This window comes from Protopterus annectens, chromosome 1.part2 (genome assembly GCF_019279795.1).
Source record: "Protopterus annectens isolate FY-2018-M chromosome 1.part2, PAN1.0, whole genome shotgun sequence".
NCBI lineage: Eukaryota > Metazoa > Chordata > Ceratodontiformes > Protopteridae > Protopterus > Protopterus annectens.
In genome coordinates this window covers 1,169,842,115-1,169,859,562 of record NC_056727.1, presented here as the reverse complement: position 1 = coordinate 1,169,859,562, position 17,448 = coordinate 1,169,842,115, and the positions used below count along the sequence as shown (strand labels likewise).

At 44.2% G+C, this 17,448-nt stretch overlaps 1 protein-coding gene across 8 annotated transcripts in view; it reads right to left on the bottom strand.

Annotated features, from left to right (window-relative positions):
* The window catches only part of LOC122792271 (kinesin light chain 1-like), a 1,642,552-nt gene that overhangs the window by 1,184,963 nt on the left and 440,141 nt on the right, over positions 1-17,448 (bottom strand). For all 8 annotated transcript variants that reach the window (XM_044060030.1, XM_044060031.1, XM_044060032.1 and 5 more), the window contains one exon: positions 5,458-5,718. In XM_044060030.1, coding sequence (XP_043915965.1) covers positions 5,458-5,706 — 249 coding nt within the window. In that variant the 5' untranslated portion in view covers positions 5,707-5,718. The remainder of the gene's footprint in view (positions 1-5,457; positions 5,719-17,448) is intronic.

The following is a 17,448-nucleotide window of genomic DNA, read 5'->3' as shown; positions in this document are numbered from 1 at the left end:
AGGGATAAGCTGTTGCAGGGTAAGCATTCTGAATTTTGCGACCACCAGAAAAGTGTTGAGAATTGATAGATCCAGGATTGGGCACCAAGAGCCCACTTATTTGGGCACCAAGAACAGTCTGGAGTAGAAACCCTGTCCCCTTTGTTCTACTGGAACAGGTTGAATGGCCCTGATATTGAGCAGGGAAAGTACTTGCTTTTGAGCCTCTGCCCACTGGTTTGGAGGAAGATCTGGAAACCCGCTTGGTGTTGGCAGGGAATGGAAGTAGAACATGTACCCCTGGGATACAATGTTTAGAACCCATCGGTCCTGAGTAATGGACATCCAGTTTTTGGCATGAAGGCCTAGGGGCGAAAGTAGTTGGCAGGGCTGGGAAGGATAACTGAAAAGTCATTGTGAACTTTTCCCATAAGGGGGTGGCTTGCCACTCCCTGTTTTTGAGGTGGGAGCACTCCATTGTTTAGATCTCTGCATACCCTGAGACTGTAGTCTTGGTGGTCTGGTTCCCCTGAGTTTGAACTAGGAAGGCCTGGAAGGGACTGGAAAGGACCAGTTTTTAGAAGGCCAATGCCTACTGAATCTAGGTGGCTGCACTGGTAAGAATTCTTTAACAGTTTGCATAGATTTAGCTTTTTCTTCCATCTTTTTAAGAACCTCTTCTGCTTTGGTGCCAAACAAACGGTCCTGATTTAAAAAAAGCCTAGTCATTTTGATTTGACATGGTCTGGCAAGGTTTGTTCCTTCAGCCAAGCATGCCTCCTCAGTACAGACCCAGTGACTGCAGCCCTGCAAGATGCTTCTAGGGCATCAAAGCCCCACTGCAAAGTATGTTTATTAGCCTGGTTTGCAGAATGCATTAACTCGTAAATCTTTATTTTCTGCATAATCTGGAGAGAACACCATTTTTTGTTTAATATGTTCCATAATATGTTGCTGGTACTTCAACATGTGAAACTGGCAATTCAATGCCCTGATGGCAAGAGTTGCAAAGGTATATACCTTCTTACTTCATCTGTCTAAAGCTCTGGAATCCTTGTCTGAAGGAGTAGGGTTTTTGGCTGTAGTAGCCTTAATCCCTTTAGGTCCCTGGGAAATGGTCTCTGGATCCGCAGTAGGATTCTTAAAGGGAAATTTGTGAGAATCAGGTACTCTGCAGTACCAGTCAGGTTTTCTAGGGGCCGGTGGTAAAGTGTCTGGAGTAAGAATGGATTCCATGAAGACTACAACATCCAGGACAGGGGGTATAGCTAGAGGCCTGCGCTGAGGCAACTCTAAAAATTCTCTGAGTCTCTTTTTGGACTGAGGATAGTCCTGGCATTCCCAGCAGAAATGCTCTCTTAAAGTATGCAAGGTTTCACCAGAAGAAAAATCCTCTGGAGGGGAGGCAGAGGGAAAAGATTCCTCTGCATCTGAATCCTCGAAGGTTGATAAGGGTATGTCCTGGTAATCAGAAGGGTCAGAGTCATCAGGCTCCAGGTTTGTAGAATCAGAAAGAAACTCAGTTCTTTGTATCTTAGCAAGGGAAGGCTGGCTTCCCTTAATTAGGGTGATAAGGTCTTCAGCCATTCTAAGCATTTGTTTTTGTGGCATGGGAGCTTAAGCATGCGCTTTGGTCGTCGGTTTTCTAGTAGTATGCAATCTTGGCCTGAGAAATTCGGTAGTTTTAGCTAAAAACGAAGTTGTCAGTTTAATGCGAACATCGGTAGGTCAGAATACACCCTCAGAAGCCGGTGTCTGCACAGCGGATCCGGACTCAACCAAGGTAGATACATCTGCAGGTTCCATAGCCAAAGAAGCATCTCGCGGCATACCGGACTCCGAATGGGTCTCAGCAGAGGCCTGCGAATCTATAGAAGCGGGCATCAGGGGCTGCAAAGGCGCCTCACTGAGTACCGTTGGACTGGCGACTAGCTTAACGGAAGCGTCGTCTGAAGTTTTGGACCTATGTGGTCTGTCTCTATCTTTATATTTATGCGTTTTTGGAAGACTGTTAGTCAGATGGCTTATCGAAGCCATTTTGGAATACAGAGAACGACAGAGAAAGAATTTAGTGACAAAAATAGCCCAAAGACGAATGGTTCGGACATTAAACAAGGCACAAAACGTCGTGGTCTGGGCCTAAACAGGTGACGCAGTAAGAATGAAAATCTCTGTGCGGTATTTGCATTCCACAGGCAAGACAATTGTTAACTTTTTCTGACATCGGTTAGAGCAAGAAAAAATAATCCCCAACGGGGTACTTAGCTTTAGAAGACTTCAGGTTTGAAACTCGAAAAACGAAAATTTCAGGTAGCGGCCGACCGGCACTTGCCAACTGCTTCTGCTTTCGGATCCTTTTCAGCAAGAAAGACTGATGTAATGGCATTGGCTGTCTGTTTTATACCCCTAACGACCTGACATCATGGAAGAGGCGACAGCATCCGACACAGAAATCCCAAGACTCTGGTATTCGGGCCGACTGAGGGCTACTTGCAGGCAGATAACACAAGTGTGATGGCTGCAACAATGGAACACGAAAAACATCACCACTATAATTGAGGTCATACCATATACCAAACTGCTAGGTGTCATCATAGATGAAAACCTAACATTTGACCTGCACATCCAGACCAATATCAAAAAAAACACACCAAAAACTGGGCACCCTCTATATACACACACACTTCCTCAACCATTCTGCAAAACTATCTCTAGCCTCTTCCATCTCACTACCATCTCTTCTTTATGGTGCACCTCTCCTGACCAATATCCTGGCATCCATAAAATACAAACTAACCTCATGCTACAATAAAAATCACTAAATTTGTAACAAATACAAATTATTCTTCTCACCACTGCTCATGTCTTCACATACTAAACTGGTTGACACTACCACATTATCTGCCACTCATCCAATTAATCACTGCACACAAATTTATTTACAAATCATCTAACTGCCCTTCCTTGTCTTCTCTAATTACACAATATCAACCAAATAGACCTCTCCGATCCACTTACCAGCTTCTCCTAAATGTAGTGAAACCAACCTGTGCTGCAGGAGAAATACGCTACTCCTGCACAGTAGCCAAACTTTGGAATTCTCTCCCCCTTCAATAAGGGCCATCAGCAGTGCCCCTCTCTAAGAAATCCCTGAAACACCACTGTTCCTTACTATGGAAATGCAATTGTACAAAGGTTGCAGTTCCTATAACATGAACGCCTCTCCTCCTGCCTCCTCCCTTCCCTAACTCTTCCCTATCTTGCCCTGACATCCTGAAACTAGTATTTAACTACTCTGATGGACTATTCTTCTACATTTACTCACCCTAAATTAAAGTTATATCTTTAGCTGCTCTTATCACCAGACTGTGTTTCTGAATTTCTAAACTTCTACTATGGTTTAACCTTCAACCACACCTTACCGCCTATGCTAGCAATTGGCCCTACTCTTAAAACCTACTACCTAGACTGTACTATATTTCATCTTGTGTATATTTCAACCCAAATTCTTCCTATCTCCAACTAGATCTACTATATTTTATGTACATTCATACTGTTCATGTTGTATGTTAATAGCTATGATCTAGCCCCAAAATGACTGGGGCTGTATCAAACTACGGCATGTCGAGTTTGTAAAAAAATGCTTGCTTTATAATATATGTACATTGTTTGCCCCATATTATACTATATATGTACGGTGTAATACTTGCACTATATGTTAATGGAGCTTTTCTCCCCGGGCCTCCACTGAACATAGGCTCTCCTTGGCCCAGTGGACTATCCTGATAAACAAATGCAAATAAATAAATAAATAAATAAATAAATAAAGATGCAATATTATAAAATGGGCAGAACTGAATTTCAGATGACAAGTGTGTGGACCTGATACTGCACAGTGCAGTGAACATTTTCTTGGTGAAATTCTGTCCTACTTTGCAGCATTTTTTTTTCCTTCCTTTTGCATCTGGATGCAAAAACTGTAAAACACAGTTTTTGTTTTCTGCCCCTGACTCTGATGGCGATCATCGGTTTCTTTTTCCAGCTATCTTTACAGTTGCCAGGGAGACTATGTGAGGCAGTTAAGACTATGAATCATCCCCTAAATGGGGGTCAGTCATGCATTAATGCTGAATGAGTGCCATGCCACACTCCTAGTGTGTGACCAAAGGATGTCTGCAACAATTTCCTGTCACACACACATGCTAGTAAGATAAAGCAGTATGGGCATAGCCATGGAATCTTCTTCCAGTCTCCAAGACAGGATGCCCATTTACAAAAAAAAATATTCTTTCTAACTGGCAATATCCACTAAGTCGTGACTCCCCCTTTCCCGTCAGGACTTCAGCACCTGAGTCACTAGTAAATCATATGTGGCTGACAGCACATTCATATGCCCTGCCCTGTGCCAGTGGACAAGCAGTTTTCCCACTCAATTCTAACAGGAAACCTAACTTAGACAATAGTTTAGGAACATACGATGAATCCACTAGTTCCATAAAAATGAAATACAAGCATACGTAATACAGTACACAAGCAAGGTTACCATAAGAAAGCTATAGGACAATCAACTGCCATCTCGTTTAATTTTAAAGTAAATGCTTAAAGCAAATTTCTCAGACGCCTTGAATATGTTTCTGGATTTTACAATGACCCTCAAATGTGTTTTTGAGTAAGAAATATTTGGGTTCAAAAGTATACAAAGTAAAAGATTAATGTACAAGTATGTTTAATCTACCCTTAAGCCCATTATAACTTCTTTTCTAAATGGAAAATAAACAAACAAACAAGCAAATAAATAAATAAATATGAACAGCATCCTGACACAGGGAGGGACAGCCCACATATTTCTAGCACCAGTCTCTAACACACAAGGCAAAGATTTTAAATGTGTGCTTAAAAACATGACTTTTTTCCATTCAGTGCAAAATAAGCGTGTTCTGCACACTTGTGTTCTCTTACCCTTTCATTGAAATACTGTACTATTGCACTTCTACAGTGCATTAACCTAGTCTAACCCTATACCACACCACTGGCTGGTATGCGGAATTAATCTCTTCTCACTTGTCTTCCAAATGCAAAATAAAATTCAACTTTCCCTATCTAATGTCATATATTATTAACTTGCATGCTTTAATGTAACATAAAAACAAAAGCAATGCATACATATCATGCACTCTCTCTCTCGAAGCAACTGTTTTAATCCACTGCTTTTAAAACCTTACACTAGCATGTGGAAACTATGGCAAACATGGCTGCAATGTCAAGCATGCACAACTGGCTCAAACAGATCATATACCAGGATCATATTTTGACTCCTAAACATATGTGCAGTCAGTCCTGACAGATAAGACTGTAGTACAAATAAAATGCCCCTACATGCACTGTAAAATCCAGTAAAAATTGGTAATCACAAGTTTTGAAATGCAACTCTGACAAGACACTATTGTACACTTAAATGGATCTAATACTGCAGCTCACCTGAGCCTCCCCAAGTCCAAGCTCAATCATTTCAACAGATTTTCGAAGTAAGTTGGACTTTTCATGAACCAAGTTGGCCTCCTCATCCTTATTCAGGCACTTTATGGTCTCCAACAGGCTGTGAAGGATGGAGTTGTGTTCATTCTTGAGGGCCTCCAAGCCCTGAATCACTAGCTTTGTGTTGGAAATGATTTCTTCCTGGGTCAGTTTCTCAAGTTTCTCTTCTCTTGGGTAAACCATTGTGGACATCTTCTGATGACCCTGAAACAGCAATGCATTAAATCATTACACTGAAGCACACAGAGAGCAGACAGCTGAACACCTTTGGTATGTATTTAGACTGCTAACATTCCCATAACATACCATATTCTCCCCATATCAGAAACGGCCACTAATTGCAAAGACCACATATCATACCAATTAATTACTTACCATAAACAGCACAGCTGTAAAGGCATCAGGATGAAAGTATTACAATGCCTCTGAAAACAATCTCAGTTATGACAGCTCTCAAATATTTTTTAGGCTAAAGAGGGCGAAGAAATACAATCAATTCTGACAGCCCACAAATGTAAGAAATAAATGCATGATCCATTGAACAGGAGCTTGTATGTATGTATGTGCATTTATTGCCTGGTGGAGCAATGACCTACCAGAGACAACTTCATGCTTAACCCAGGTGTACGCACTTCAAAAATAAAGGACTGTTTGTATGTTGGGTATGTCTCAAAAGAATGAAAGGATCTCTTACACAGAGACTAAGCTCATCTCTTATACAAACAGTAGTCTGAAATAAAAAATAAAAGAAAATACTAAAAAGCAGAAGTAAGGAATCAAGACAAAAGAAAAAAATTCAACAGTATCACAATGCCCACCCGTTAGCAAACATGAAATAGACATTAACATTCATTACAAAATGCAGCCTCTCAAAAATAGAGAGGGTATCAGTGAAACACAAACGCACAAACTACAAATCTCACTCAAAATATTTCTCACACTTTTCATGGATACAACCATCCATGACCATGCATTTCAAAATGCTTCAGTTAGTATATTTTTACATTACAGAAACCCCAAGATAAATTAATGTAAACAGAGTTACTGAAATAAACAAAAGATATGCCATGAAGTATTCCAAGATGGAACAGTCGTAAGATTATTAGCAGCATTAACCATCTCAGCCCATCAACATCACTCTGACCTGACGCTGAAATGCAAATTACACAGTCCTGGCACAATCCCCATGCCCTTCAGTTCTGTTTTGCCATTACCAAACCATCTGTAACTGTCTGAGATGAGCTTAACTTGGACCTAAAGGGAAAGTGACCATTTAAAACAGCTTAAACATTGGAAACTCTCCAAACAATGGGGGGTAGGACACACTGAAGACCTGCGCTAGAAGAGATACAGTCAAAGAGCAAATTAAGTTCTCCCTCTTACTTCAGTTGTTTCTTGGAGCAATCCAAATAAACAGTGACAGTTCAAGCAACTACCAAGTAAATAAAAGGGTGGAGGGAAAACAGCACAGAGGCATAAGAGTGTCACGTACAGAAATACATTAATATTCATTTAAGAAATTCCTTAACTAATATGGTTGCAAGTCCTACGATCTTCTGGGTGATGGTGGTTTTCTGTAAAACTTTAACTCCAGGCAGCTTAGTCTATGTGCCTTTTTACTTTAGCTGCCTGATAATGTGTAGCATTTAAACCAGCGCACAAAATATGACACAAAACAATTCACAGCTAACACCTTATAAAAAGGGCATGCAGAATGTTCCCCTCAGCCATTTGGAATTGTGCACTACTACTTCCAATAGAGGTGTTATTTCTGTACATCCTACTGGAAGAATGAAAGCATGATGCATGCATTTCAGATTCAGATAAAGAGACGATAACCTTTCTGCAAAAACAGAAGTACAAAAGCAAACAGATTAAAACGTAACTCAGCCAACACATTTCTCCTAGGCTAACTCAGTCTGCAGCATACATCTGAATATACTTCCCACAATTTCTACAGCCAGCTTGGTCGACATGGGCATCTTGAGGCAGTGTAGCAACTGCCTCATGTTCACCAACAACCATCGACTCCTAGTCAACACAAACACAACATGTGAGAGATGCAACTATATTAAGAACCTTAAATCCATGCTTTTTCAGACACTAGTCAGTACGTATGACAGTGAGTGGGTTGTCAGCATGTACAACTCACCTCCTACTCCACCCAAACACATATCACACATACCTCTCATGCGGAGGTCCTCACCAGAAACACACCTAAACACCAGAGACCTACCAAAAACAAATACAAGCACACTACACATAATACTTCCTCTAAAGAACACAAAATAGCTCATGCACCAGTGTCTCAACTGTCAAGTCCTAAAGGCAAAACACAAAATCAAAGATAATAGTCATAAGTGCGTCTATCGTAAGACAGACAGATGTCCCACTCACCAGGCTGGTTAAGGAAAAGGTCACAGTCAGCTGTCTGTCAGGTGCTAAGATCCGCCATGTCACACATGCACTCAAGTCTCTCAACAACAGGTACTGTTATGACTCAGTCATAGTCCATGTTGGTGTGAACAACTTGAGACGTACCTCTCTGGACTACATGAAGAGAGACATAACTGAGCTCTCGGATTATGTGTCACAGGCAGGTATGTCCCTAGCCTTAAGCAGCATTTTACCTTCACCTAGGATGATGCCTCACTACAAACAGAAAATGACTGACTTCAATAACTGGCTTAGTTTCTGGTGTCATTCCAAAGGGATCCAGTATCTATCAGCCTGGGATGACATTATCAACAAACCTCAATGCTTTGCCAGAGATGGTCTTCATCTGTCACCCCTGGGATTTTGGCTACTTGCTAAGGCTTTTGCCACCCCCATAGTGCCTTTTTTTCAGCAGTGTGTTAAGGACAAAATTCCCAACGTAAAAATTCCATCTAAAAACAACCTCAAAATTATACCGCTAAACGTTAGGATTCTTAACATGAAACTACATTCACTGGAAGCAGTCCTCACCTTGGAAGACGCAGACATTTGCGTAGTCACAGAGACCTGGTTCAAGGAGGCTGTGGAGTGCACTCCAGCCACACCAGGTTACACCTCCTTCCACACGTTCAAACCACGAACTGAAGGTGTGAAAAGTAAAGGAGGCGGTGTATCAATATTCATTAAAGATAAATATGCCTGCAGATTGGTTAAACAGTATGATTCCCAGGTGATACTTGGTAGGGCACCTATTCAAGTCATTGCCAGCTACAGGACCCTTTCATGAATCAGAACACTCACTCTGCCTATTTGGATCTGGTTGAGTCTATCAAGATACATCCGAACACCATGGTTTTGGGTGACTAACTACCCATCCATTGACTGGGTAAATTATTTGTGCTCAAACTCACTTGCCCAAAGGTTCCTTGACTTCATTGACTTCAATGCCCTGGACTAGCTGGTTGACACCCCCACAAGGGGTGCCAACATCCTGGATCTGGTGCTTACCAATATGGGGGACCACTGTAGCATTCCACTGTAAAGTTTTCACTGGTGAGATCTGCCCACAAATCATTCTCATTTGAAGTAACAATTGCACCTTATCCTCCCCTAGCAGCAATTAAACTAAAAAACTTCTCCAAAGCAGATTATAACCTCTTACAGGATGGTATAATTAGCTTCACTGCACCCCCTCAAATGGAACTGGTAACTATGCAGAGTTCTACACCAATGCTTTCTACAAACACCTGTATAACTGCATTGACTCGGCCGTACCTGACAGAACCAAAACAAGTTCCTCAAGGATGAGCAAACCTGCCTGGTGGACAACTGCCATTAACAGGCTCTACAACAAGAGGTAGAAGTTGCTGTCCAAGAGTAAGAGGGAGCGAGCGAGTCCTAAACTGGGAATACTCCCTCAACTTAAACAAGCAAATAAGACTTCTTGTAAAGTCCTCCAAATCAAACTACAAATCCAAATTAGCTTCCTCAACTAAGGACAACCATAAGGCATTCTTTAGTTACATCCGTAACCTAAAGGGAAAGGCCCAGATTTGTGCTGAACTGGTAGTTAATGATACCACATATACGGAGAGTGTGGGCATAGCTAACCTGTTGGCCAACAGGTTCTGTGTAAACTTCACTCCCCTGTTCCCGCCACACGTACCCCATTACATCCCTACCACCTGTCCCCTACCTCGTATCTCTAAACAACAGGTTATAAAGGCCCACTCTAAGGCCAAAAACACAGCATCTATGGGACCTGATAACATCCCAGGCTGTGTCCTGCATGGGCTCAAACAAGAATTAGTAACACCACGGAGTACTCTTTTCAGTCACAGACCAAGCACCGGTTTCATACCAGCTGAATGGAAAACGGCCACCATTACTCCCTTGCACAAAGGTGGTGCTTCCACTGACCCTGGGAACTATAGACCTATTAGCTTAACTAACCTTATCTGCAGAGCCACAGAGTGAATCTCCAATCACTTGACACTACTCAGTTTGGATTTGTCAAAGGGAGATAATTAGAAGTTATGTACTCACCATAACGTTCCATCTGAGTAGGTAGTTCATTTGTCTGCAACCTGTGGGTTACGGATCTGATATCGGATCCGAGCCGGCAACTTGTTTCAAGCTAATGGATCCGAGCTCCTAGCTCCTCCCTTCACCCATAATCCCCTTCTTCTGGCACCTATGAATTCTATGATCTGTGTTGGAGCCAGCAGAGATTTGCCGACATTGATAGTAATGCCTAGTTGTGGGGCTAGATGGAGAAAGAAGTCTCTGGCCGAGCAAAGTAGATGCCTTGTTGGTGCGGTCAGGAGCCAGTCGTCCAGGTACGGGAAGACCTGAATTCCCTGGAGTCTCAGGTGGGCCGCAATCACTGCTAACACTTTGGTGAACACCCTGGGGGCTGTGGTGAGGCCAAAGGGAAGGACCCTGAACTGGTAGTGACTGGCTCCCAGCCGGAAGCGAAGGAACCTCCTGGATCGTTTGTCCATTAAGATGTGGTAATACGCATCCTTGAGGTCTATAGAGCACATCCAATCGTTCTCCCTCAAAAGGGGGAGGATAGATTGAAGAGTAACCGTTCGGAATTTTTCCTTGGTTACTGACAGGTTCAAGCGGGAAAGGTCTAGAATGGGTCTCAGATCCCCCGTCTTTTTTGGCACCAAAAAGAACCTGGAGTAGAACCCTAATCCGAGCTGGTCTTGGGGGACGGGCTGGATGGCTCTTTTTCTTAGCAGCTGCTGTATTTCTGCAGCTGCGGCCTCCCTGTGATCGGGTGGTACATCGGGGAGGTTCTTGGATCGGGGGACATGAAGAATTGGTATTTTGTATCCTCTGGATATGATGCGAAGCACCCAGCGGTCTGTTGTGATGGACTCCCATGCCGCTAGATGTTTCGAAAAACGCCCCCTGACTGCCTCCAGAGTGGAGCAGCCGGGCAACCCCTCAGGGCTGCTGCGCAGGCCGCTCAGAGAAAGGTTCTCTGGACCCAAAATTTCTCGGAGCCCCTCTGCCCCTGGGGCGATGTCCTCCCTGTCCACCTCTGGCACGGTAGGACTGGTTGTCCGGCGCTGGTTGGGAATGTTGTGATTTCCGGAACCACATCTTCTTCTGACCCTTTTGGTTCCTTGAAAAGGACCGCTGGGGAGCAGAGAAGCGGACTCCGACGGCAGACAACGTCTTCCCGTCCTTCTCACTCTGGACAAGCGTCTCGCGAACTGTTTTGCCAAAAAGGGCAGAACCATCAAAGGGGGCGTTCGCGAAGGACGCTTTAAAGGGCTCTGTAAAGTCGCAATGACGGAGCCAGGCCTGACGTCTCATGACTAGGCCTGCTCCGCTAGCCCTAGCGGCTCCCTCTGTGGCGTGGGACAACAGCCGCATAGAGGTGTTTGAAATAGATCTCAGAGTGGCCATTCGGGTGGAGTACAATTGTTTATCCTCCTCCGACATGGACTCAGGGGGGGATGCAGCGTATTCTTTGATAAGATCCCGCTGCATCCTGATGACATGTGCCATATAGTTCAGAGACCTTACTGAGAAGGTCGCTGAACTAAAGACTTGCTTCCCTAAGCGGTCCATCAAACGGGACTCTTTGCTTGGTGGATGGACTGAGGGACTCTCCTGAGCCAATTCCCTCTTTGTGGCTGCCGCCGTCAACATGGCATCTACAGGGGGTCCCTTACTCCAATGTGACTGGTCTGAGGGGGGGCTAAGAATCCTATCCGGTCGCTTCGGTATTGGCTCCACGGTGTCCTGATCCTTCCATGCCCTGGTGGTAATGAGGTCCACCAGGGGGTCGGCTGGAGGGGACACCCAGGAGGTAGACGGGCCTGCCTCGAATGCCTCCAGAAACACGGACTCGTCAGAGGAAGAATTGGGGGCAGACCACCCACCTCTGATTCTAAGCATCTCCATGATGTCTCCAAAGGAGACATCCTCAGGGGGTGATCTTGGGGAGCCTTCCCCTTCCTCCAAGTTCGTGTCCTCGGTTAAGGACTCAGGGGAGTCCACGTGCCTCCTTTTGCACTTATGCTTGCGGGGAGCTTCCTCGGGGGGACTGTCCGAGGAGGCCTCGCCAGCAACATCTTGTTCCAATGGAACTGTGACATCGAAGCAGGCTGTCCCTTTGGCCGGGTGATGGAAGCCTGGCCCAGCAGAGAGGGAGTGCAGGGAGGAGTCGATGCAAGGACCGGGGGTCCAGATGCTCTCAACAGCCCTCTCCACAACATCGAATGCAGAGGGAGAGCCACTCTCCAATGGATCCGAAAGTCGGCTCCCACTCGGATCCGATGAAGGGATCGGAGCCGGCGCCGAGACCGTCAGATCCGAGGGACCAGTGTGCTCCGACCTGGACGGAGCCGAAGGCACACTGAATCCCCCGGATCCGAAGCTCGGACCACGGCTCAGAGAGGTCGGATCCGACAGACTCGAGGGTAGGGTCGGATCCGAAGTACCAAGTACTGTCGGCGCCGACCCACCCCCGGCTCCAAGGCTGCTCGGCTCCGAGTGCTCCGAACCCGGGTAGCGGGTCGGAGAAGGAGCAATTGGGTGGAAAAAGGTGTCGAGCTCCCCCCCTGAGGGGGGGGGGGGAGGCAAGAGCACTCCCATCTGCAGCTGGGCCTGGATGAACCTTCGCATCATCCGGTCCAAGTCTGCAACTGATAAGTTGAAAGTGGATCTCGAAGAGGCCACCGAGGCAGGCCTGGAATGCCGCCTCGATGACCTCGACGGAGATCGGGTCTCCTCCTCCTCGGGCCCCGGGGAGAAAGAAGGGGATCGGAGCCGAGGAGGAGGAGACCTAAAAGCAGTGGCGGGAGAAGCCTGCTTAGCTGGCGGGGCCGAAACGGAGGTCTTGGCCCGCCGCTTGTGGTGCTTCTCCCTCCGTTTCTCCCTCCTGGCCTCCCTGTCCTCCGACACTTTAGCAGGAGTTTGAGTTCCAGTCGGAGGCAGGGGGGCAGGAGTGGCAACCACCACAGGCTGTGATGGAGCCACGGGAGCAGCAGAGGTAGCGGAGGCCGAAGCTGAATCCGGGGGTAGAAGTCCCGCCAGGACCAGCTTCGACCTCCGTTCTTTCAGTGCCCTGGGGTTGAACGCTGCACAGATAGTACAGCCCGAGGTGAGGTGTTCAACCCCAAGGCACCGAACGCACTGAGTGTGGCCATCAGCCGGGGAGAGCTTATGGCCACACTCGGTACATTTAGAAAATATGGCTTTTGGGGCCTCAGCCATTCCTTTTTTTTTTTTTTTTTTTTTAAACTAAAAAAGAAAGAAAAACAACTACACACACACACACAGGCCCCAAAAGACACACAACAAACACTCACACACTAGCGACCAGCGAAGGGAGGGTATTAATTAAAAAATAAGGAACCTAACTCAGACACACTTTACAAGTATTACTTTAAACTAAAAAAGAATTTCCTGACTAGAAATAATTAGAAAAAGTTAACTTTTTCCCACTTATCTGACAGAGCTCAAAAAAGATCCAGCCATCACAAGCGCGGCAAACTAGATCTGAGGTCATGGAGGGTTAGCAGGGGATTATGGGTGAAGGGAGGAGCTAGGAGCTCGGATCCATTAGCATGAACCAAGTTGCTGGCTCGGATCCGATATCGGATCCGTAACCCACAGGCTGCAGACAAATGAGCAATCCTACTTCAGATTGTCAGTTAAACCTGGTGGACTTCTTTGAGATAGCCACCAAAGCCCTGATCAGGGATAAATCTGTGCATACAGCCTACTTAGACTTAGCCACGGCATTTGACACTATCCCCCACTCAGGAATCACTGAAAAATTCACCCAGCTAGGCATCAACCCTTATATTGTTAAATGGGTCACTCATTGCCTCTGATAGAACATATACAGTCAAAATAGGAGAATCCACCTCCAACAGCAGACCTGCAACCAGTGTGTTCCACAGGGATCAGTTCTGGGACCTCTACTATTTGGAATTTATTTCTCCAAAGTGCAAGCAAAAACTAAAGATGTATGGCTGAAAAAGTTTGCTGATGACTGCAAATTGGGAGTGGTCAAAGAATTTCCAAATGATGTCAACATCCTACAAGAGGGTCTTACACAAACAAATGACTGGTGCCAAAGTCATGGACTTAAACTCAAAGCACAAAAAGTGTATTATCACCCCTTTCAGTAAGAGTGATGTTCCTGCTAACTACCACATCAATTCCATCACCCTAAGTATGCACTCAGTGGTGACAGACCTGGGCATACAGGTTGACAGCAAACTTACCTTTGATCACCATGTCTCCACAGTGGTAAGAAGGGCATTCTATACTGCTCATCTCATAAGTAAGGGCACTGCCTCCAGAAAAAAAAGTTATAATCTCCCTGTACTCTTCCCTCATCAGGCCAATAATGGAGTACAATGCCCCTTTTGGAATGTACCCTTCCAGGCACCTGCAGCAATTGGAGAAACCACAAAGGTTCCGCACAAAGAAAATTCAAGGTATTCCGCATCTGTCCTATGTGCATCAACTGAAATCACTGTCACTTTATTCTGTTTCATACAGACTACTCAGAGGCAATCTCTGCCTTGCATGTAAGGCAATCTCTGACCCTGCTTTAATGGAAATGCTGCATATCAGCAAGTCAAATGGTACATGGGTTAATTGCTCTAAAGACCTTAACTTGGTATGTGACATTAATAGAACGTGCTGGAGGGACAGATTGGTCTCCCAGAGATTACCACACCTTTGGAACAGACACCCAATTCATGTCAAACACAGCATCTCATTGGCCCTCTTCAAAAGCAAGCTGGACGACTGGATGGGTAACCATAAATTCACCCTGGGTTGTTCCACCTGTATCCCTCTTGGACATGGGCATTAGGTGCTAATCATGGAAACAAGTGTAGAACTTGTAAGGGTCCTAGGGCTATTAGCCTAGTGACTTCCTATGATATACCAAAACAACTTTGTTCCTTGTTACAAATATCAAGAAATATTTTTTTTCTGTCAATATCTTCTTAACTTCACACTGTCTTGATTCTGTGGTGCAAAGGGATAAAGTCCCGAGTGTGACCCAAAAGATCAGAGTTTGACTGGGGGCTTGGGTGCAGGAAGAGTCTCACTCTGGAAGTGAGAAGGGTACAGCTTCCTACCAGAACATCTGCCTGAGGAGGAGGGATTTTGTGACGCCCAGGCTGCTGGCCATGTCACTCCAGAGTATAGAAAGTCAGTCCCTATCACCAGGGCCACTACTTTGGGAGAGGTGTGGGCTTACTTTCAGTAGCAACTGCAGGGCTCGTACTGTGTGTGTGTGTGTGTGTGTGTGTGTGTGTGTGTGTGTGTGTGTGTGTGTGTGTGTGTGTGTGTGTGTGTGTAGCCCTTGGCTTAGGAACCACTGATAACCCCATAGTGATGCAGGTGCCTACAGCACCACCAAGGGGTGGGATTAGGGATTTATAGTGAAAATCCCTTCACGGGTGCTGCTTTGTTGACTTTCCTTGTAGTGGACTTCTCTCACCCGAAAGTGGAATGAATGGGAGTTGAGATTTTGCCTCACTGAGGAGCAAAGAGGCAGCGGAGTAACAGCTTTAAGGGTTAGGGAAAAAGTCATAAAATCTTACTGAATAATGCTACTTTTCAAAAAATCCAGATATGTGATCATGAGGGACTTCAAAACAATGCCTACTCAGTGACTGCAAACCACATTAAAAGGTAAAACATCTTCTAAACTGTTTCAGCTCTAGAGATGGAAAAGAAACAATTTTACTCCCAAATGGCATGAGCATTTATTTCATCCCAAGAGCAAAGTCCTCAGAATCAAATCTGGCCATAACATCCAATCCTCTAAGGCATTACTCCTAAGTGCACCCTAGAAAAATAAGCCCCACCTCATGGCATTAGGGTTCAATTTCTATAAATGTGTGAACAGAAACCCAAGTCATAGATAGCTTAAAAAAAATTTTTTTTTTTTTTTTTTTAAAGACTCCCAACATAACAATGGCACCCTAAGAGCAAGACCTAATGACAGATTTAGAAAAAGGATGATCATATACTTAATGTATATGCAGTCACACTTCTTGAATCCAATTTGTGAGATCTTGTTTAGAGATTTTTTTATACCTTCATCTGCCTTTTACACAGAATACAAAAAGCTATTTTTACTAAATTATTCAGTCTTCTCTGTGTAGAACTTCAGGTTCCTATGAACATCTAATGCAGCTACAAATCTCCAGGATTTGCTCTCATCGTCATCCCATCCTTAAAGAAAAGTATGGAAATGTTCTGTTGAAGTTTACGTTAGCTAAAAAAGCTTTCAGAAATGCAGTTACTTCAGCTACTGACTGGGTTTTCCAAGACGGCCACTGTAAATAAAACAGTAGGAAAGTAAGCCTCTCCATCAAAGGTAAGGTCCCAGGAAGAAAAAGGATTCTTTACGGATTAATTAAAATGCTGAAAGAGGGCCATGAGTGCTCTTCTGACACAACAGAAAAAAAAAAAAACAGCTCCTTATTTCCTGGTAGAAAGCGTCCTACCATCCTCATAATATTAAGCAATCCTCTCTGAAAAGGTGTCTAAAGGGCAACAGTGTCAAATCATTCATGCTATCAGTCAGAATCGATACACTTGAATGTATCAGGGACTCCCTGAGTTAAGTCAAGAGATCAACAGGAATAAAAACACAAGTGCAGCATTACAGTAAAACCAAACCTTCAAATACAATAATGCTCAAGCTAGAGTCCAAGGAACTTCCCAAACAAGATATAAAGTATAAAAAAAAAGGACGTTTATTTAGCACTTTTGTTCTCACACAAGCAGGACTTCATCAGAATGTCCCATAATACCACACACTGCAATTTATATGATTTTGAGTCTAACAAATTGAGTAATTACTTGTAAGATTTAAAGACATAAAAATACAATTTTAATACAATGACTAAATACATTAAAATTCGAAAACTAATTAAATCAATACAAGACTTATATGAGCTTAAAAATAAACTTTAAAAATTACCACTTAGGTGAATCTTTACTGTAGTTTAGCTACTCTGAACTTGAGAACAGGCTGAACAGATGCGTAATCATTTATTCCTGGGTAATACGTGGCATGTAGTTAAGTTGTCATCTAATTTGTTTATTGTCTAATGCTGTTATAACATCCGCACCTTGGGGGTTCAAACTGACACTAAGGCAGAAAGAATAGTTTCTCCCTTGCAGTCTCTAGTAGGGGGAAAACTGCTTGGCCCAAAAAGGCACTATAAAAGCAGCACCTTTAGCCCCCCCCCCTTCCCTTTCTTTTTGAATCTCTATGGGAAGAAGGGAGATCAGAGGCCAAGAATACAAAAACAGACCCATATAACTGAAGGAAGTGACAACTACCCAAGCCTTTTTTGTGATGCTCTGCAGCAGAAGTTCAGCTATCTGTTGCTTGGAAAAGCAAGCAGGTTAACTTCTGGCACAACCTATCTGTAGACCAAATAAAGAAATACATCTATATTCAGCATCCACTCATGGGGATATACC